The sequence below is a fragment of the Phaethon aethereus genome, assembly GCF_964289735.1.
Source record: "Phaethon aethereus genome assembly, chromosome: 5".
Taxonomy (NCBI): Eukaryota; Metazoa; Chordata; class Aves; order Phaethontiformes; family Phaethontidae; genus Phaethon; species Phaethon aethereus.
The window spans coordinates 39,281,647-39,304,348 of NC_138579.1; the positions used below are offsets into that span (position 1 = coordinate 39,281,647).

A 22,702-nucleotide genomic window follows, 5' to 3' on the forward strand; every position below is an offset into this window, starting at 1 on the left:
CTATGGAGAAAGATGAAGATTGGGAAGATGTTAGTATGTGTACATGCTTTGAAACAGCTATTAGATCCGGATACATAATTTCTTTTTCATTTCTAAACATCAGAGCACCTTAATTCAGGCATTACTGGAGGGAGATCCTAACTGAGTGAAGTTTTTGAAGTAATCAGTCTACACAATCTGAAGCCCTTTTGGTAAGGACTACCAAACTACCCAGCTAATTTTCGTTTTTCTTCTTCCTTCTTCTCTTCTCACTGCCACGTGAAATGCAAGTGGAAAACCCCTCTAGTGTGGCAGTGATTAAACTTGCGAGGACAGACCCGTAAGCTTTAGCAGGGTCACATCTCTTCTGTGATGCTAATAAGTGCCTGTACATCAAAGATCCATGTTCTTCTAATCCTTTAACAAAATGTTGAATTTAGCTTCAGGACCAGCTGAATTTCTTCAAGTAGCAGGGTTCTCTCCATATTTTTATAGTTTCACTCTTAGACTGATTTCTGCTCTCAGTAGCTCCCCCAGCAGAGGCAACTGGTGACAAACTCTAACCCAGTCATCCACTTTTTTGTTTTTTTGTATTAACAGGGCCAAGCAGAACAAGAACAACAACATATTGTAGGATGGATAACATGGAGGAATGAGGGACAGGACTCTGGTCTAGATATTGACTCACTTCCTATGCCCTCATCTTGTTCTCTTCTTTCTCCTTGTCTCCTAAACTCCCTTTCTTCCTCACACGATTTGCTTTACATGGTGAATACTTCTTTTTTTCTTCCATCCATGTGCAGGGCTGGAGAGTTACAGAAGTCCAAAACAAAGTGGGTGTGGGTGTGATCTCTGTTGCCAAATGCCATCCTGAAGGCCTGACAGCAACTACAAGGACCTGGTCAGAGAGAAAGGTGATTCAGTGAAATGCTTGGGGGACCAAAGAGAGGACTGGGACTGGAGAAGGCTAGGAAGTCTCTGAGGCACAAGGATGCCTCCATTTTAACAAAGGGAGGACAGTTTTTCCACTCACTATGGCATCACTTTTTCTGGTTTTGCTGTTGCAGGCAATACATCTAGAACAGAAGGACAAGGTTTTCAGGTGCACTGCTGAAGTTGTCCTTCTTGGAAATGCTGCCGATCTGCCTGCAGCTGTATGACTCTTGGGGTCTCTTTCAGAGCTCTCTTTCCGAGTGTGGATGTGTGGTGGCAGCTTGGAGATCGTTCCCTGCAGTCGAGTGGGACACGTGTTCAGGAAGCGCCATCCCTATGACTTCCCTGAGGGCAATGCACTGACTTACATCAAGTAGGTGTTGGGTAGTTCAGCCAGGTCACCTTGATGTTGGGCATGTCTAAATAAGCCTGAATTCTTTGTTGTCTTTCTCCCTGATGATAGAGGAGAACAGCATGTGGCTTAACATCTGTTCTCAAGGGAAAGACGAGTTGCTATTTTCTGTGAACAAAACCTGTTCCCCTCTCTGTTGTTTGTATTAGTGTGTCTTGTTCTTCCTCAGTCTGCAATGGAGGGGGGGAGCAGTACCCCAGAGAGAGACCCTGGCCATTCGTGGATACTGCCCTATGACATGTGCCTGTGTATCAGCAGTCCTTAGTCATCTCTGTTGGCTCTGAGCTGCTTTTGAGTCCAGACATCCTACTGAGCTGTATGTGCTCTGACACAAGCCCTAAGGACAACTTCCACTGCAGGACAGATGGAAGGGAAAAAAAGATGAGACAAAGTGCTTCACAATGAGAGTGGTTAAGCACTGGTGCAGGGCCCCAGAGAGGTGGTGAAACCTCCATCCCTGGAGGTTTCAAAACTCAACCAGACAAGACCCTGAACAGCATGACCTAACCTGAAAGTAGATTGCTTTGGGCAGGAGGTTGGACCAGGTGATACCTAGAGGTGCTTTCCAAGCTGAATTATTCTGTGACATTATTCTAATCTGAGGAAAGGGATACTGTAAAGCAGGCTAATGGTGACAGTTGGTCCAGGTGACTCTGCAGAGGGAGCATGTGTGAAAAAATCATGGTAAACTATGGCTGTTAAAACTTTAACTTCTGAACTGAAGCATCCTTGCAAGGCTTTGTAGACTTAACACATTCAATCTATATCCATATGTACTGCCCACTGTGTTTCATGTTTGCCCACTCCCTCCTGGCAGACAGGCCCTGGGTCTGCCCACCCAGGGCCTGCTCACTGGAGGGTCAGGTCCTCCAGCAGCACTCAGCAAAGCATTTCCTCATCCCTGTGCAGGAACACCAAGCGCACAGCAGAGGTGTGGATGGATGAATACAAGCAGTACTACTATGAGGCCCGGCCATCTGCCATTGGGAAGTTGTTTGGAAGGTAAGCTGCCCCCAAACCTAAGTAGGAGGGCTCTGGTAAGCCCCCTGCTAGCAAGAAACAGTTTTTGGATCCTGTCTGGGGCTAAGTGTGGGAAATAGAGATGCTGTGAATGGCTGACTTATCAAGGAGGTTGCAGCTCGAGTGTCTGCATAACAAGGTTTGCTTCTAGTTCACTTTATTTTTCCCCGAGTAACCCTGCTTAAATCATTTGTTAGGAGAAGGCCGAAGGGATATGTAATGAAATTAAAAGGCCAAACATTTTAAGTGGATAGATAAGAATATTTTCTAACACAGCATGCAGCTGCTCTGGAACTGAGCTATGCAGTTACTAGAGCTTGATCCAAAGTTCCTGTGTGGATGCAGAATCTTGGGGCAAGCTTGGCTAGCTGGCACATGGGGCAGGTTGCACTTGGTGCACTCCTCTCTTTCCTGATGAGTGAATGGGTGGTTTGCCTGGTTTGTAGGGCAGGAGAGAGGATGGCTGATGGTGAGACATCTCTTTTAGAAACACAGTCTGGTTGTGACTAATCTCCAGCACCTGCTGAGACCACTTCTGTGCAGAATTGTGCTCCTTACAGCACCTTTGCTAAAGCTGTCCCCAGGCCACATAGGATTTGCTGTTACAGGCTTAAGCGTTCTTTGTGACCTAGAAATCAGTGATAGACACCAAAACCTAGGAGGAGGGAAGAGCTTGCTCTCTGTGCTAACAAACCCTTATAACTCCCAAATAAACATAAAAAAATCCCAGGAGTGGTGTATATCTGTGGCTTATATCTGCATGCGAACAAGTGACTATTGTATCAGCTTAAGGACTTGGCAAATATGGTTGTATCTCAGATGTGTAGCTACGTGGACTGGGTAATGATGCATTGTCTGATTATTTGATGACAAGCAGGTTTGGTCTGATCCACACACACTTTTTTGCTGTACATCTTGCTTTATTATCATGATACATTACATATTTTTGTACAAAGAGCTTTGCCTACCTAATTTATCTGTCTTTGAGCTGAGTGCAGCAGCTGGGCTGGGGCCAAATAGCAAGTAACCCTGCTGCTTTTGAAAGGAAACCAGACTATTACATATTGGATATGGGTATATTGCTAATGTGTTTTAGGGCCAAAGCCTGCAGTTCTTGTTCACACAGACTTCCTAGTGGCTTTACTGGCAGCATTGGCTGAAAAAGAGCTGGAGCAGAGGATTTGATTTTGGGCAATGTCTTGACCTGTAGTAACATCCCCGTGAACCTGCATTAAGTCTAGATTTTAGAATGCAAATGCCTGTGACACCATCATTGTCAACTGGGCCTAAAATGGACCCTCCTTCCCCACAATTTTGATGTGAATATAGGATCTAAGTACATTCTCCTGAGGTATGGACAGTACAGTGGCCTCTGTGGGCTGAGGATGGCAAGGAGCATGGGTACAGCTGAAAGTCCTTTCCAACAGACAAATGTAGTGGTATAGCTTGAAGAGGAGAATCCCTAATGTCACTGCTCAGCAGGACTGCTTGAGGGAAGTTTTCTTCTTCAGCCAGCTAAAGCCAAGCAAATTAGCAGTGGGAGGACTGCTGCAGCAGTTGCCAGGATGCTGAGTTAATTTCCGCTTATACTGCTGCCTTTTCCCAAAACTGCCTAAGAACATAAAATTACATTCTTTAGGTGTGAAACCCAACCTGAGCCTAGAGGTGCTGCTGTGTTCCCTCACCTCTAGCATACACAGATTAACCATTTATATATTCTGAGCACCAACACTTTCTAGGCCTTTTCAGGAGCTGATGGTTATGCAAGTTTAATGGTATGCCTGTACAAGGGCACTCAGAGGCAGAAACCCTTTCATGGTCCTACAGAAGTTTTTCTGCAATGTATTATTTAACACTGTAGGACCTGGGCCCTGCCATCGCTCTGAGCCAAAGGAACTGCAAGAATTACTCTTTGAAGGTGTTTATGTCTTCTGTTTCCTGCCACTTGCCTCTCTCCTCCTTTTTACCTCAGGTCACTGCTAGTGCTCTGAACCCAGCAGCAACTAGGTGGGTGCCCTGGTTTCAGCTGGGATAGAGTTAATTTTCTTCCTGATAGCTGGTACAGTGCTGTGCTTTGGATTTGGAATGAAAATAATGTTGATAACACATTGATGTTTTTAGCTGTTGCTAAGCAGTCAAAGACATTTCAACTTTCACAGAATCACAGAATCATAGAATCACTAGGTTGGAAAGGACCTTCAAGATCATCAAGTCCAACCATTAATCCAGCGCCACCATGTCCCCTAAACCATGTCCTGAAGCGCCACATCCACACGTTTTTTGAACACTTCCAGAGATGGCGACCCCACCACCTCCCTGGGCAGCCTGTTCCAATGCATGACCACCCTCTCAGTGAAGAAATTTTTCCTAATATCCAATCTAAACCTCCCCTGGCGCAACTTGAGGCCATTTCCTCTTGTCCTATCACTAGTTAGTTGGGAGAAGAGACCAACACCCTCGTCACCACAACCCCCTTTCAGGTAGTTGTAGAGAGCAATAAGGTCTCCCCTCAGCCTCTTCTTCAGACTAAACAACTCCAGTTCCCTCAGCCGCTCCTCAAAAGACTTGTGCTCCAGACCCCTCACCATCTTCGTTGCCCTTCTCTGGACACGCTCCAGCACCTCAACATCCTTCTTGTAGTGAGGGGCCCAAAACTGAACACAGGATTCAAGGTGCGGCCTCACCAGTGCCGAGTACAGGGGCACAATCACTTCCCTACTCCTGCTGGCCACACTATTCCTGATACAGGCCAGGACGCTGTTGGCCTTCTTGGCCACCTGGGCACACTGCCGGCTCATGTTCAGCCGGCTGTCAACCAGCACCCCCAGGTCCCTTTCCGCTGGGCAGCTCTCCAGCCACTCCTCCCCAAGCCTGTAGCGTTGCATGGGGTTGTTGTGGCCAAAGTGCAGGACCCGGCACTTGGCCTTATTAAACCTCATACAGTTGGCCTCTGCCCATCGATCCAGCCTGTCCAGATCCCTCTGCAGAGCCCTCCTACCCTCCAGCAGATCAACACTCCCACCCAACTTGGTGTCATCTGCAAACTTACTGAGGGAGCACTCGATTACCTCATCCAGATCATCAGTAAAGATATTGAACAAGACTGGCCCCAGAACCGAGCCCTGGGGAACACCACTTGCGACCGGCCACTAGCCGGATTTAACGCCGTTCACCACAACTCTCTGGGCTCGGCCATCCAGCCAGTTCCTCACCCAGCGAAGAGTAAACCTGTCTAAGCCACGAGCCGCCAGTTTCTCCAGGAGAATGCTGTGGGAGACACTGTCAAAGGCTTTACTAAAGTCCAGGTAGACAACGTCCACAGTCTTTCCCTCATCCACTAGGCAGGTCGCCTGGTCATAGAAGGAGATCAGGTTGGTCAAGCAGGACCTGCCTTTCATGAACCCATGCTGGCTGGGCCTGATCCCTTGGTTGTCCTGCAGGTGCCCTGTGAGCACTCTCAAGACCAACTGCTCCATAATCTTCCCCAGTACAGAGGTCAGGCTGACAGGCCTGTAGTTCCCAGGATCCTCCTTCCGGCCTTTCTTGTAGATGGGGGCCACATTGGCAAGCTTCCAGTCTTCTGGGACCTCCCCTGTTAACCAGGACTGCTGATAAACGATGGAGAGTGGCTTGGCAAGCTCCTCCGCCAGCTCTCTCAGTACTCTCGGGTGGATCCCATCAGGCCCCATAGGCTTGTGGGTGTCCAGGTGGTTTAGCATGTCCTTGACTGCTTCCTCCTGGATTATGAGGAGTACATTGTGCTCTCCATCCCCGTCTTCCAGCTCAGGGGGCTGAATACCCTGTGGATACCTGGACTGGCTATTAAAGACTGAGGCAGAGAAGGCATTAAGTACCTCAGCCGTGTCTTCGTCCTTGGAGACAATGTTCCCCGCCATATCCAGTAGGGGATGGAGATTCTCCTTGCCTCTCTTTTTGTTGTTAATATATTTGTAAAAACATTTCGTATTATCCTTTACGACTGTGGCCAGACTGAGCTCTAGCTGGGCTTTTGCCTTTCTAATTTTGTCCCTGCTTGACCTAACGAGATCCTTGTACTCTTCGTGAGTTGCCTGCCCCTTCTTCCAGAGATGATAAACTCTCCTCAATGCTCTGGCTCAACTTCCCATGCTCTGGCCTGCCAGCGAGAAGGCTGGGGGTGCACGGGGAGCTGGGAGGGGGCACGGCCAGGACAGCTGACCCCAACTGGCCAAAGGACTATTCCATACCATGTGATGTTGTGCTCAGTATATAAACTGGGGGAGTTGGCCAGGGAGGTGCTGTGGCTCAGGAACTAACTGGGCATCGGCTGGCAGGTGGTGGGCAACTGTACTGTGCATCACTTGTTTCTTATATTCTTTTGTGATTATTATTATTATTATCATAATTCTTCTTCTTTTTTTCCCCCCATCCTATTAAACTGTGTTTATCTCAACCCATGAGTTCTACCCCCATTTTTTCAATTCTCTCCCACATCATACTGGGCCAGGTGGAGGGTGAGTGAATGGCTGTGTCATCGTTTTAGCTACCTGCTGGGTTAAACCACAACAGTGGGAGAATGAGTAAGGGGGAAAAGTCATATAGGCTCCCTCAGACCTCCTGACCAACCTTCTTTGTTCCCTCCCTCCTGTTCACTGCTTTATCCTCAACACCCTGCCTGTGTTTCCAGTGTTGCAGACCGAGTGGAGCAGCGGCGCAAACTGAATTGTAAATCCTTCCAGTGGTATCTGGAGAATGTCTACCCCGAGCTCAAGTGAGTCAGTTCTCCACTTGTAGAAATCTCTGAAGGATCTGGGAGGTGGGTCACAACAAGAAGCTGAGCCTTGGCCGCAGCAGGCAAAAGAGAGACTTAATGCTTGGAAATTGTTTCCCTCTGTTCTTCTTTTTGGTGAGAAACCTCCTATGATTTTCTGGCTTGTATCATCACAACAACTGCAAAAGTTTTTTTGCTCCTGCCTCTGGGAACCCTCTGCTCTGCTCCATAGAGCCTTCCCTCAGAGATGTGCAACAGTGGTGTTTTTGGAGGTGCAGGGTGTAGAGAAGTGCCAGAGAGCTACATCCATCCCCATTAAGGTTTGGTCTCTGCCTCTTGCCTGGAGGTAGTTGAGCCAAGTAGAGCTGGAGAGCCTCAGTGCAGAGCTGCAGGTGGTTCAGAGAAAGCCTTGGTGAATGCCAGAACCAGCTGTGCCTGTGACTTCCCCTGCCCCAGGTCAGGATGCAGCAGTGCTGCGGCATTGCTCTGCTGGGAGGTAGCCTGGATAGAGCTGTGTTGTTAGCATTTGCTAGCTAACACACCCTGGCAATACATCTTTACATCTCAGTCAAGCAAAGTCTGCAGCTAACATGGGTCAAGGCTAAAACATCCAGCTGTAGTCTGGCCTTGATAGATCTTTCCTGTATGGCTACCAATGAGGCAGTGAATATATGCTAGCACTGGGGGGAAGACTCTGGAAAAGGGTGAGGCAGAAGCAGATAAATCAGTGTGGATATGGCTTTTTACTGGCAATGGCCTCTTTTGGAAGAGACATCACACTGAACTGCTTTGGGTGCACCTAAAGCACCTTACGCCTTCTGAAGCAAAAGGGTACCAGCCCTCTGACCAGGTTCTCCATTGACTTTTGCCTCCTCCAGGCATTTCCAGTGGATAGCGTGATGTTGTTCATTTTCTGGCAAATAAAGGGGACTGTGTTTCAGTAAGGGGCCAGTTGAGCCCTTCGAACTGTTGTGTACTTTGGACATTTCTGTGTATGAAGTGCCATGCAACTGTCATTTTATCTCAAGGGTTCCTGAAAAGGAGCTGATTCCAGGAATAATTAAACAAGGAGGAAACTGCCTGGAGTCTAGGGCACAGGATACCACAGGGAATACATTGGCTGGCATGGGAATCTGTAAAGGAACAGTGAACAATCCACCTGTCACTCAGGTAAGGCAGGCTTCAGTTTGGTGCTTTGCTCCTGCTTCTGCCCTTTTTATTACCGGTGAATGACAAGGCTTCTCTGTCCTGGATGGGGTTGTACAGAGGTGAATGAAGGTGGAATTTGACCCTGTTAATGATTTTAATAGTAAGAAAAAGAAGCTGTGCCCATCTCATAGAGCTTTGTTGGCTCAACAGACCCAGCAGTCGGGCATAGAGTGGAAAGGCTTTCATCACTCAAAGGCAACAGGTAGCACTTGGAAGCTCAAGGGTGTGACTGAGTCTGTGCAGTAGGTGTGCGACCTGGGTTTGAGTTATGTGGCTGTTCCCACTCAGACCGTTGCCTGGGTGTGCTCTGTTTCATCATCCAACCCATGAGAACTGGTCCTGGGGTGTGCTTGGCTGGTACCCTGGCACGTGGGTAAGAGATTTTCCCAGGATCAGAAACATTCCGTGGTCTGCCAGTTCAGCTGTAGCTGCAGATGACTTGAATTGTGCTGTTTTACAGATGCGTTTCAGTGTAAAGCCCAAATAGAGTTTAAATAGGCAAGACCCCAGCTGCAGTAATTTGGTGCAGCTCTCCTAACTGCAGTGGAGCTGTGCTGGTTTATACCAGCTGAGGATCTGCACCCAGCCTCTTCTTTTGGTGACTGAAAGCAGCAGGGAAGTAGCTTGAGAAACTTAAGGGTCACAGTACGATATTTTATGCCAGAAAATACATATTCACATCTGTTAACTGTTGGAAACCAGTTTGCAGCCAGCATTCAACATGCCATTTAATCTGACTCATTGCTCCATGTCATTACTGTTTGAAATCTCTGAAAATTACTGCATTTTGTATTTCTTCCTCGAGGAAAGTATAATAGTAATAGCTGATTGGATCAGGTATCTGTCTAGTGAGATGAGGCAAAAATGAAGTGACTTACGCTTTATGTGTGCTGGTGTTATATGTTAGCCCATGGATATGCTTGCATGTGTTTTTCTTTGCTTGACAATCTCTAGGTCCCAGATACCTGTTACAGAATGTGTCAGCTATGTAAAATATGCAGAAGCAGTTGCATGTCATGTAAATCAGGGGTTGGGATCCTCCCTGCTTTGTAGGCCTAAATAAATCTGTAAAGCTGCAGAGCAGGGAGTTGCATGGGATCCAAGGTTAATCAGACAGCTCAGATTGTCAGGGGAGCCAGCTGCAGGCTTTGAAATAGTCATGATGCACCAAGCCTGAGCATAAACTTCTGATCAGATGAAGACTGCTGCCATAGTCTTCCCTGGGAGCCTTTGGTAAAAGTTGAACAAAGGATACAATTTTTTGAAATACCTGATAGAAAAAACTCTTTCTCCTTCATCTGATCACCATTATGATCCTAATGGAATCTTTCTTTTTCTTATGCCAAAGGAGTGGGTATTCAGTGACCCTCTAATTAGACAGCAGGACAAGTGTCTTTCCATTACCTCTTTCTCTACTGGCTCTCAAATCACACTGGAAGCCTGCAATCAAAAAGACGGCAGACAGGTAGGTAACATAGGTAACATACCAGTGTTCCTACATCGGTGCAGCCTGCAGGGGCAAACCTAGTACTATCAAAGTGTACAAAAGCCCCTTCCATCTTCTGCATCTCCCTCTCTGGTGTGTTTCATGAGCTTGGATGTATGGGATTGCCTGCAACCAAAGCAGGGAGCACATACCACACTAGTGTGTGGGTGTCTGCTCTGCCAGGGCCCTCGGCAGCGTGGTAAGCTCCAGCTCAGTAGCACGCTGACCTCACTCCTTGGGTACATTTATGTTCATCTGGATCGGTGCGTGGATGGAGCACAGAATCAGAGTGGGGTAGATAAGCAGCAAACGCTTTGAGATACCCAAGGAAGGGCGGTGTGTGCTGTCATTTGTTTACTTATTTGGAAGTCAGGGAACTGTATTCTTTGTGATGTCTTTGGACATGTGAACAGACCTTTAAAACTGAGTGTGTGCAACTCATTTGAGAAATACCACCTGACATGAAGCACCATATGTTCCACCCAAACTGCTCCCGGGGGAAAAATACACAGCAGCAGTGTTCCCAACAAAACGCAGAGTTCCCAACAAAATGCAGCTCTGTGAATCTTACGCAGTTTCCAAGATATGTATCCCTGATCTGTCAGGACACATAAGTCATTTTGCTTTACAGCACAAGGTAAGAGATGGCCTCTGTGATGGCCAGGGTGCCTTCACAGAGATGTGATGTGCCTTTTTATCACAACCGGGCAAAACACAACAGGTGACAACGCAGCACTGGTGGACAGTGGACTGGGCTTGTTTCATCCCTCGTTCCTGTGCTTCCCCCTACACCAAGGCAGAACACATTTTTGGTCGTCTAAGGCTGTGCTGGCTCTGTGTTTTCTGACACATCTATTGTTTTGCTAGCCCAAAGGTAAGACATGACTCAGCTTGCTACCAGTCCTCAGCAGCATCCTCTTTTGTCAGTACTGTTTAATGCTATACAAATCTCTGAATATAGTTCTTCCTGAAATCCAGGAAGCACTGAAATCCAGTCTTGCCCATTTATGGAAAGCCTGTGTAGACTTTCCACTGGAGGGTTGGTTAATGCAGAAATGTGTTGAAGAGTTGTCACCATGACTAGGCTGGGAAAACTCTGAGTTCAGATTAGCCTTGCAAGGATATCCCAGGTGGGCTGTGCTTGCCTGCTCCTTTTTCTTGTTGGTAATCACTCACCCCCTTGCTGTGTAATTAGGTCATTTAGGTACCCTTAGGTGCTTTGCGGCATTTTGCTCCCTAGCAGCAGAGAGGACTCTAGCAGCTGCCAAAATCAGGTGTCTTTCCCCGCCTCCCCTGTCACAGAGGACAACAGTCCCCTGAAGGGGGGTGGAGTGCAAGCCCTATTAGCCAGAAGAGAGATTAAACCACACGAACACAAGCAGGCTCATTCTGCTGCTGGAGTAGGATTTATTGAGCCTTGATGTGTTGATTATATACAGGCTTATTATAAAGACATGCACACACACTTAAGAATGTGAGCTGTTGTTTTCCATTACCTTACGTGAACAAACTGCACTTAAGTCAAGGACTTGACCTAGCAGATGATTTAGCCAACTGACTGTAAGCAAAGGTTTTGTTTAAATATTTCAAATAATCAGAGACTGATCTGAATCACAGCTGCCATTCCAAACCACCTTGCAGCTGAAAGGGTGAGGTGGGGATGAGCTGGGAGAAGTGTATTTATTTGAATTTTTAATCTAATTTGGGTTTAAATACTCTGAAATATTGGGGGTTTTTTGGAAGTTCCAAACTCCCATTTTAGATTTCTACTTATAAAGCCAGTTCTACTTGCAATGTTCAGGTTTGTTGTGTTCTTGGGGAGCAATGTTATGGTCCCTTTCTTCCATAAACACAACAGTAATTGTTGTTAATACTGACATTGGATTGTAATGAGCTCAAATGCAATCATCTTTGCAAATGATCCCATTCTCTCTCCTCCATCTCTTTTCTAGAGAGGCCACCTGCATCTAATGCAATGTTTTCTGCTTACTTTGGGAACCGGCTTTTTCTGTGCTGGGTCCTAGCTAGAGTGGAGAGTGAATCTAACAACGTTTATGGGTGTCATCTGAGAGTGTATATCTGGGCTGACAAGGCATGTTTCTTGCAACAGAGAGCCAAGACAGAGAGGGAGTCTTGTTCTTCCTGGGTTGGCAGCTTGCAGAACCCCGTGGCTGGGATGTCACCCAAGCTCAGCTCCTGATATTTGGGAGGTTGAGTTTCAAGGAGATGGCTACTGCTGTAGAAACTTTAAAGTGTGAGATGAATGATGAAAGAGCAAATCTGGGCGGAACAAAATCCCTCAGTTGCCCTACAACTTGCCTGTTTCCCTGTGGGTACTCACAGCTGAAAGCATGAGCAGTGGGGGGAGAGCAGTGTTTTTAAACTACACACGAGTGTAGCCACTCCTCAGTTCAAGTGGGCTTCTCAGAAAGTTGGAGGGGCTGAGTGGGAGTGGAGGAAGGGAAGTTGAGCTACTTCAGAGAGGTGGAGGTGGCAAGCAAGAGCCCCGAGTAGGTGGTCTGAGTGGAAGGGGGTGAGTCTGGGCAATGTGCATCACACATACAGTGTCTTAAGAGGAGACAGTGGCATGATGAAAGCCCAGCTTTGAACGTCTCTGGTGTCACCATCATCAGAGGTTTGTGGTGGAAGACTTTTGGACTTTTCTGGATCTATGTCTGAGTGGTGCAAAAGCAAGATTTCTGGCAAAAGATGGGGCACGTGATGGCTTCATTTTTTAGTGTCACCAGAGCAAATTGGTCAGATCCTTACAACAGCACCATACAGCTCCTAAAGTTGCTTTCTACTTACAAACATACTGATTCTGTGCCCATGCTACACAGCTGTGGTGCATTAAGCGTGTCCAAAGAGCAGGTAATTTTGTTGTTATCTTTGAGTGCTAACAACAGTCCATCTAACATATATGTAATACTCTAGCAGAGGATTTACAGTATTATGAGCTGTATCTAGAGTATTACTTCAAAATAAGACTAGAACTTTGCAAGTAGGAGGATACGAGACAATCGTCAAAATTTAGATGGTTTTCGGTTCAGTCAGGCTATTCTCCCTTGGGTTGAAAGGAACTAGGAACAAAATCTATTTGGCACCATGATCCCATTGATCATTCAACAGCAACAACTGGCACTGCTAGCAGAAGACCAGCCAAGAGCTATTCTGCATAAGCAGAACAGGATTTCAAACCAGATGGATTTTATCCATAATGTTATTTGGAGAATAGCATTTTTTGCTTGAATGCACAATAAATTACTGCCTTTTGCTTTGGTTTTGGCTCTGACTGACAGTGGGAGTGGCATTTTAATTTGTATTATAGTGAGGACAGATAGAAGGCAAAGTGAGAGTCAGACACTAAAACAAGACGATGAAAATGAGAAACACTGGCACAGTATTTCCCAACAGAACAAGCAGCGTGCTGAGAAATCCTATTAAACAGCCATATTTCATTAAAATGTGCTGAAGGAATATGACCCCAGCCTGAAAATGAGGATGCTATGTTTTCTTGTGAGACAAACAGTATTTGAAGTCCTCTGTGCCTTTGGACGTGATTGGGAAGTTTTTCTCACCTTGCTTCTCAGTGTATCATACTACCCAAAGTGCAGACAAATGCAACTTTATATAGACTATCAGAAAAGAGGAGTGAATATCTGTCTGTTCTGGAAGCACCTGACTTTTGATTACCCTGAAAAATTACACTAGTGTAAAGACTTTCAGCTTTTGTATATATTTGGTAGAAGAGGACTGGCTATTTCTGACTTTTCTCTTAGTAATTGCATGTGGAGTGCTTCAATCCAGTCACCTCAAAGTACTTTACAATGATAGATAACAAAGATGGAGAAAGAGCTTTACAAAAGAGTGGGGAAATTTTTGGTCGACATTGGGGAAGAAGATCAAGACATGATATTTCAAAGAAAATATGGATCCTTGTTTTTCCATCTCCACTCCAAACCTGGTGTGACTAGTAAACTGTATTGCCTCCATCTGCACAAGAAAGGAAGGATGGAGGTAGATTTTCAAGCCAAAATTTTTCAGATTGTGTAATCCTTCTATCTTCCAAAAGCTTTCCTTCCAAGTGCAGGCCAGTCATAATGTCTGGGTGTAGGGAGAGGACTTCCTGTAATGTTTGGCTGTGTATGCAGGAGGTGTCTGCTCTGTTTGTTTGTTTTTCCTAAAGATGGGCATCATCACTGGTATTTAAAAGTCAGCTATCCAGGCTCCCCTTGTGGTCTGTGGAGAAAGCTGGGCCCTCCCAGAAGGTGCTTGTACCTTGGACCCCTCCATAAGTATGTCACCAGCTGACTAGTTTAGACTAAGTTGCGCAGCTCTGAGCTGGCTGACAGTGGGAGATGAGCATCCTATCTCCTGTTTCCACCCATTCCTACTGCCCGCCCTCCTCAAGGGTCTGAGATATGATGTGTCCCTACAGGGTTAAGTATTGGGCTGTCCTCGGTAATACTGTGGTCAGGCAGGGGGGTGCTGTGAAAGGATTAGGTGAAGTTAGGGGAGTTGCTCTGGTGTCTCACAGAGGACAGCAAAGCACAGTTTCTGTCCAGAAAGGATAGAATACATAATTCTGAAAATACCACTTTCATGTGAGATGAGGAGCCCTACTTTGGTTTTTACTGTCAGTACACTTTATAATAGCTCCATGCACGGCACCTTCCTGCAGCCCAGATGAGCCTTGTACTCAACTCTGTCACCTTTTCAGCATTTCTCCTCCCCCTTCCCCATCCTTGCCCCACTCTCTGTTGAACATAGGGATCCAGGGTGACTTGAAATGCTGGGCTTTCCAGTGGTGTGATTCACTGGGAAGCTGATTGATTTGTTGTAGCTTGTTAGCAGCAGAAAATGCGCTCTGGTGAGTTTTGCTGGTGTTCTGCTGTGTCTGTTGCTGTAGACTCTCCCTACAGACATCACAGTGGGTACCTGCTAAGCATGGTGAGATGACACGGCAGCGGGTCTCTGATCTGGAGGAATAACGTAAGCGAGCCTCCCAGTGGTGCTAGTTTTCTCCTGAACGTCTAGAGGGGGAGAAGAAAATCAGTGTCTCTTGGTGATTGCCCTTGTCTTCCATCTCAGATCTCGTAACAGCATACTCCTTTACAGCAGGGTCTTCTGGTGAGCTACGAGGTATGTGGGAGAGACGGCTGGCAGGCATACTCTAGCTCATGCACAGAGGAACGTGAAGGAGGAGGCTGGCAATTCACAAGTACAGAGAGGCAGGGGGAGAGTGGAGGACCAGGAGGAGTTTCGCTTTGCACAGTAAGGTGTGCTTTGGAGAAGGTCAAGAGGCTCTTCACCGAGGTGTCTGTGACCCTGGGAAACAGTGGTGGGGAGGCCATTGTGCAGAGGTCGCACCAGCTAGGCACAGTGTGCCGCTTTCCAGGGGAGAAGACCTCCTGCTTTCCACTCCATCATTACAGCTGCTGCTTTATGGTATTAAGTCTTCCTCAGCTGTTTGCAGGGAGGCTTCTGCCAGATGAGAGCCAGATGGCTCTGGGACCTGTGTAGGCATGGGGTTGCAGCAGCTGGTGAGGGCATTGCAGTGCACAGACTGCATTGTGTCTTCATCTCCACCATCACTACATTCCTCTGCCCCCTATTAAAACCAGCTCTCCTTTACTGGTATCCTGTCAGTCAGGGCTAGCAGCGCTGGCAAAGTGATCCTGGCTCTGGTATTTAGTCCTGAAGGAATATGTGATACAGAAGCAACAGATTACTCTGGGCTTTGCGACTGCCCTGCCCTTCAAGAAACAGAACCAGCACACAGATTTGGAGGAGAGCTGACAGCAATATGTGAACATAACTGGATGTCTTAAACCACGCAGCATGTGGCAATGTTTGCTATGTTACCCAAGAATTAAAACGTTGGTAGGTTTTGACATTGTCTGGATATTGCAGGAATTTTTGTATTCCATTTGCATATCATTTCTGCAACAGCCTTGAGGTCCATCAGTGCTGTCAAGCTGTTTCTTTTTCTTCATCAGTCTCATGGGTTAGCCAAAACATCCTCATAATGTTCCTAAGCTCTTTACTGACGGATCACCCAGACCCTAATTCTAACTGGGTAGTCTGTGTGACTGCAGAGAGTGATGGGAAAATCCACAGAGCCTGGAGCACTCAATCCAATAACCTGCTGATCTCAGCTGTGCCCCACTGGAGGGAAATGGCACAGCCTCACCTGGGAGATCCCAAGTCTACAGACTTGTTTCTAGTTTTTTTCTCTTCACTATCAGCCACAATGGTCCCAGTTCTTTCCAGCAGGGATGGAAGGTACAGCCCTTTCCCAGCAGAATTTGTGATTCAACGTTAGGACATATGTTTTGTTTCCTGGAAAGGAGCACAACCAAAGCAGGCCTTCAGGAAAGGGTTGCACGTTGGGCCTTGTGGGTATGCTCTGAGGGGAGCAGCCCCAGAAGACAGCACTGCAGAAAGCAGGGCAACATGTACGCAGAAGCTGTCAAATGGAGACTTGTAAACTGAAATGTTGGCAGGACAGATAGATAGGATTAAGAAGAAGAGCCATCTGAAAGGGTGCATAGCTGTGAAGAGCTTTCAATGTAGTGCTGATAAAAATCTTCATGAGAGGAGAGATGAGGGGACATGAAGAGATACAGATATGTCTTGCTGCTTGACTAGACTGTGTGATTTTTGCTTTCTGTGGATGGATTGCTTTCCATGTTGGGAGAGCTTTCAATACTTTGCTTTCTATGGGTTGGAAAGAAACCATAGAAAGGTTTCAGGTTTTGACAGGTATCTGGATGCTTAGAGATGCAGGACAAAAAATGTCAGGGAAATTGTGAATATTGCTTTTGAAAATTCCACTAGTTACTGATTTTTGTGTTGTTTGCCTTTTAGATGATTCTGAATATCTAGCCCTGTAATTTAGCTAAACTCAAACACCAGGTATCATTAATACAGGAGACCAGTGCTTTGAAGATGCTGCCCATACCCAGATTTTCAGTCTCCCCAGTTGTTGGGTTTTACTTGAGGTTTATGCTCAACCTTTCTTCTCCAGCTTGGAGGCACAGTTCCCTGGTGAAAGGAAGTAACAGCATGTTTCTTCTCTGTCTTCTCACAGAAGTGGAAGATGAAAAGCAGTTTCATTCAACACTTTGTCAGCGGTCTCTGCCTGGAAAACCAGGCTGGGAGAGTGGTGACCAACACTTGCCAAGCAGATGTACCTGGCCAACAGTGGGAGCTGCTACAAGCAACATGATGGTAGCACAGAGATCTCCTTGTTTCTTTGTGCATGAGACTTTGGGAACAGAGGGGGATCAGGAATGGAGGAATGGTTTTGTATGTCTGACCCTAAATGTCTTCATTGTGCCCATGCAAGCCACCATTTCAGCTGAGCACTTGGTGTTTTTGAGCTTTTCAGAGAAGAAGCTGGGGATGAGAGAGGGATGAGGAGAGTTGTTGAAATCTTCCCATCTGTTGTCTTAAGTTCTCCTTTATAGCCGATGTCTGTACACAGCTGCACCTGGAGAGGGGGGAGGACCCAGCCCAATACTTGGAGTTACTAAACTGCTTGGCAGCTCTCCCCATCTGTTCCTTTCTCTGCATCCAGAGTCCACAGCCTTCAGTCCAACAGCTTAAATGGTGCTTATACAAACATTGGTAGCTCTTTGGCTTCCCTGACTTTTCGCTCTATCATTGTGCATCATTTATGCATGTGTGTCTCTTGGTGAGGACTGGCCAGAAGAAGAGTCATCATGATGAGTGGAGGAGCTGGGAAGGAACTAGCAGACCCTGGGGGCAGGTTTGTAACCTCTTCGTGCTGGGCCCGTTCCTTCCTCTGCCCGCAGTAGCTGCCCTAGAACCAAGTGGGCTGAGGTTGGGAAATGGGGCACAATGCTTGACAAGAGAGCTGGAAAAGGGACAATCTGTTTTAGCAGCATAACCAGGGGTTGTTTTGGGGGACTATTCCCTGTTGAATTCTTGCTTCCAGTTCATTACGGGTGGAAAGCCAGCCCTGCCTCCATGAGTGATCCAAGCCTGCAGGCAGCCCAGCTGGACCTGTGTTCAGGGTACCACACTCCTGCAGAGCTGGTCAGAGACAGGTGCTGACACTTGGAGATGCCGGCAAGGCCAGGACCGTTCTCTGGTTGCTTTCCCTGGTGCTACCAGACACTGCGCGCGGCACCCCGCACCGAAGGTGATGCACGGAGCTGCGTGGGCAGCCTATGCTGACGGTGCTCTTGCGCTTGGCTCCGGCCTGTGGCAGGAGGCCGCCCCGATCCCTGCTGCGAGAGGCAGAAGGGGACAGCCCCTAGGCCATCGCAGGCTTCCTGCTGCTGGCTGGGCAGGAGCACAGCCCTCTCGCTGGCTCTTCGACTCTGCATGGCCCTTGTGAACGCAGCCCGGCATGACGAGCCACCCAGTCCCTCTGTCTAGTTGCTTTCCCCCCTCTCTCTCGGAAAGAGGAAGCGAAAAGGCCCGCGGCTGCTCCGCTTGTGATGCCCAGCTACCTCCCACTGGGCACCTTGGGGAGGTTGGCTGGTGAAGCTGGCTGCCCCCCGCGCAAATGCTGCCACAGTGCAGGCCTGGGAGATCCCTGCTCTGGGAGATCTCTCCTTTGCGTTCTGGAAATACAGAAGACAACTGGTGTCTCTAGCCAGCATCCCAGTCCTGCTCCCAGTTACCAATCAGCTGTAGCTGAGTGTGGGTTTTCAGACCTGCCAGGGGAAGCTTACCTATTCAAATAAAATAAAAAAATGCCCACAATGTTACCTTTTCCTACTAGATCTGTTATATTTTCCTCTTGGAGCTAGGTTTTGTAAACCAAGCCTCCTCTCCAAGAGCCTGGCAAGGGAACCAGATGGTAGGGCCATCTTCAGTAGGCAGTTGCTTGCCTGGATCCTTTCTGATCTGGTGTAAAAGAAACAGGATGTTCATTTGGATTCTGAACAGCTGGCTGCTTTTGATCATGCTTATGTCCCTTTTTAATTCTTTCTCCTACCTTGGTATTAGCCCAAACAGTTGACAAAAGAACATACAGTGTTCTTCGTATGTTGCATCTGCTCAAAAATGCTTGTGTGAGAACTGGACAATTTGTTTCCTGTTCTCAGTTCTTTTATTTAAAAAATTAAATCAGCCAGGTGGCAGGAGCTCTTTTCCTGTTTTCCCCTTCACTTTGACATCAGCTCACCATTTCAACACTGATTAACCAGACGAATGACCTGCCTGCACTGTGAAAACTCAGGAGGCAGTTCCCTTTGGTCCCAAGCTTACAGCACGGTGCAGCCACACTTCTGTGTGGGAATGGGGACACTGACTCTGCAGAGATTTCTCTTTCCCTATTTAGAGATGCTTTGGGCCTGAACCACTGATGCCAGGAAAGAACACAGAAGGAAAGAAAATAGCCTAGGAACAGAAAGAGGGCAGGGCAGGCAGACCCGTCACAGGGGAAGATGCCGTCCTACTAGCAATTGCTTTTCTAAACAAGAATATGCAGGAGACGCTACTTCCAGAACAGCATCATTAGGCAGTAGGAGACGGGAACAGTCAAAGTCTCACATACCTGGCTTGAAAAAAGTTGATGCAAAGACAGACGAAAGGCCATTGAGCAGGTACTGTACGTAAGCTCTGTATACAATGAAGTGCTAGAGGATTATGTATTTTCATCAAAATGCATCTTAAGTGGACCATCTGAGCTCCCCCCATTTCACTCTCCAGCAGCTTAAGGGTTGCAGCTAACAGCATGTTCACTCCTCCACCAGGTACTGCTTCCTTCCTTCTTGCTCCCACTGTGTGTGTGCAGCTTTCTTGCAGTCCCTTCTTCATAACTGTACTGGGACTAGGACCCAGCTCCTCTACCAACAATTCTCCTGACTGCTGCGGACCACAGGAGCCCTGCTTATATAGAGCCTCCAAGCTCTGGGCTAGCCTGGCTTCAAAGGGTGCTTGTCAGCACGCTGGCTACTGCCCTTGACTTTGTGCTTGGCTCCAGTGTTGGAGGTTACTGACGGCTCCTGGAGCAGAGGTACCTGGACTAGCTGTGTTGAATTGTGCCTCTCTTCTTACCGCTCCCCACCTGGCAGAGTGTGAACGGGCATCCAGCTGGGGCTGTGAGCTGGGGCAGCAGAAGACTGGACTCTCTCCTTCTTCAGGTACCCTGGCCCGGGGCAGAAGAGGGAAAAGGTGGGCATACGCTCGATGTCAATAACTCAAATTGCCCCCCCTACAGAGCCCTAACTCTACCTGGTTTTGGACATGTCCTCCTGAGGTCACCTCCCCACTGCTCACTCTGCTGTCAGCTAAAGCACTGCTCACAGGACCTTCCTGTAGGCCCAGTGCAGACCTCCCCCCACATCATCTTCTGGAAGCCATTGGTTTCCAATGGATTTTAGCAATTTGTGAAAAGGATGTGCATTACAAAAGGCTGCTTTCAGGCATGGGCAAACTAAACTTCTCCTCGGAATAAACAAAGTCTTGTCCAAACTCGATATTAGCATACTTTCCATTTCCCTTGCACTGAAGGGAAGGAGGAAGACGTTATCTGTGCTTTTTTCCCCCCAAGGTCCACACAGTGCCATGTTTTGGAACAGGACTCCAGTGGGGTTTTTGAAAGCAAACTGGCTGAGCCCTTAAATTTGGCCCAGTGATTTGTTTCTTTAACAGTCAGAACAAGCAGCTGCTCTTCCTTGTTTTCCTGTTTACTTTAAACAGCCCCCTAGACTGTCGAGACAGAACATTTGCGTGGGTAACACCTTTTAAGAAGCTGTTATTTTATCAGATCGTCCAGTGTAATTTTGTGTGCTGTGAACCAGTGGGGGTTTATTTAAGAGGAGCTGAAACTACTGTTGTACAGAAATCAATTTCAAAAGGTTTATTTTCCCCACTCACTTGTAAGTTGCACTTTGCCAGATGTAATTTATGTGGAGCCTAGATTTGTTTTCCCTTTCCTTGAAGAAAGCATGTGCCAGAATCTGTTTAATGCCTGGAATAAAATCCACTTTGAAACAAGTGTTTCAGCCTGTTCTTATTCCACCTTACCTCCCACTGGAAAAGAGCCTCCAGCCTTCCTTGCCTGGTCCCTGCCTGAATCTCTCGCTGGGTTTGTCCCCCCAGACGTACATACCCCAATTCTTTGCATGGGTGCCTGGGTTGCTTCTAGAGGGATACTGCAGGAGCTGGCAGAGAGATTTCTAGGCTACAATGGCATATCAGTTGAAAACAACTGAAGAAGCGATCCTCAGCTGGCTAGGCAGGAAAATATCCTTTCTGGCAAAAGTTAAGAACAGTTAATGACTGGCTTTTACATGCTGAAAGAAATAGCTGGAGGTAGGAGGAATTAATTCTTCCTGTAACTCCCTCCTTGATCTTTTCCGCAGGCTATCAGCCTGCCCATTTCTTACTAAGCCTCCCAAAGGTCTTTCTTCTGCCTTTAGTTTGAGGGCAGGGAAGCATCACCACCCACAGATGCCTCCCAGCATATGCGTTGCTAAGCCTCAGATACTGACTCCCTAAGTAGGCTGGTAAACTTTCCTAATCTCAGTTTATTAAAAAAAATCCAGCCAGCAATGTCAATTTCGAGGCTTTGAGTTTAAAATCAGGGCTTATCTGCTGCTGGTTCACCTGCAGAAGCTTTTTCAAACTAGGATCAGCTGGGTCTGTCTCTACAGGAGGCAGCTGTGCCAGAACTTCCTAGGGAAAGAGGGTAGAGCTGTGCTGGAAGTTAGTTGGTGTGGAGGAACCAGCACTTCCCTGTGCTGTCTGGTGATGTATCTGGTGCTTGAGTACTGTGGGAACTCGATAAAAAGGAAAAGAGTTGGGACTTTCTCTCAGTGCTGCTTCTGTAGCAGGACATTGGTTGGGCTGAGTCCCTGGAGCCCTGCTGTGTGCGCCCTGCGTGATGGCTGCTGGTCATGCCCTAGAAACAGGGAGGTGCTCAGGCTGTAATGATGGCTGGGAAGACTTTAATTAGTCCTGTCTAGGAAAATGAAATACTGATCTTCTGAAGAGCCAAGCTGGGAGGAAGGGGGAGAGAAATGAGTGAGGGATGGCTTCCCCTCTGGGGTCAGACATGAGGTAGAGGAGAGTTTGGAGTAGAAACAGTTGCCTCAAAGGGGACTAGAACCAAGTGTGGAGAGAATTATAGGGGAGTAATTTCTTTGCAGGAGGTTAAAAACATAGAAGAAGCACATCCACAGCAGTCATGCAGTTGGGTCAAATTCAGTCTCAAATGGCAAATCAAGTGTTGTTTGGATTTGTGGTGGGTTTTTTTAAAATACTCAGTTCATTTTAGCACTCACAAAGCAGATTATTTTCTTAGAAACACAGATGTTCTCCAGGCTACATTCAGTAAGGAAATTAGGTGCTAGGAGAGCTCCTTTTTCTGCCACCTGTTAGGAGGGACTTGCTTGTTACACAGACCATGAGTGTCTCTTTGGTCTCAAAACCCTCAGCTGTTGGGCTGCAGGGCATGCCGAGATGGGTGTCTCTGTTGGAGATACCTCTGATCTCTAATCGGATCTCTTCAGCATTTTAGAAGTACGTACTAATTGCAGAAGCCCCTGGAAACCGGACTGCTGCTCTTCCCTCGGGCAAGCATCCGAATACACTTCTTGCACCCTTTCTCTTTCCTCTTGCCCAGCCAGCACGGCTGAAGAGCTCCTGTATCCCTCCCTCTTGGGGAGCCCAAGACTCATTCCTTCCTTGTGACTTGTGAGCATTTTAAACAGAAGCAAAGCAGCCCTGGAGAACTGCAAACGTTGAAATTAGATGTTCAGATCTACCTGAAACAAAACGTGTTTTCAGTGTGCTTGTTTGATTGCTTATGGCAGCACTGCACTGCCCTATGAACCTAAGCGGGGTGTTGGCAGCGTGCTGGGCTTCTGGCTCTGCTTCTGCAGAGGAGAGCTCCGTGCCCATCTGCCCCTCTGCCACTTGCCCAGCT

The 22,702-nt window shown here is 47.3% G+C and overlaps 1 protein-coding gene across 1 annotated transcript in view; it reads left to right on the forward strand.

Moving 5' to 3' along the window:
• The window catches only part of GALNT16 (polypeptide N-acetylgalactosaminyltransferase 16), a gene marked incomplete at both ends in the record, with an annotated part of 78,185 nt that extends 61,165 nt beyond the window's left edge, over positions 1–17,020 (forward strand). Inside the window, 6 exons of the mRNA XM_081999833.1 lie at positions 1,159–1,285; positions 2,234–2,326; positions 7,011–7,094; positions 8,123–8,264; positions 9,652–9,768; positions 16,883–17,020. Coding sequence (XP_081855959.1) covers positions 1,159–1,285; positions 2,234–2,326; positions 7,011–7,094; positions 8,123–8,264; positions 9,652–9,768; positions 16,883–17,020 — 701 coding nt within the window. The remainder of the gene's footprint in view (positions 1–1,158; positions 1,286–2,233; positions 2,327–7,010; positions 7,095–8,122; positions 8,265–9,651; positions 9,769–16,882) is intronic.
• Between the last annotated feature and the right edge of the window lie 5,682 nt (positions 17,021–22,702).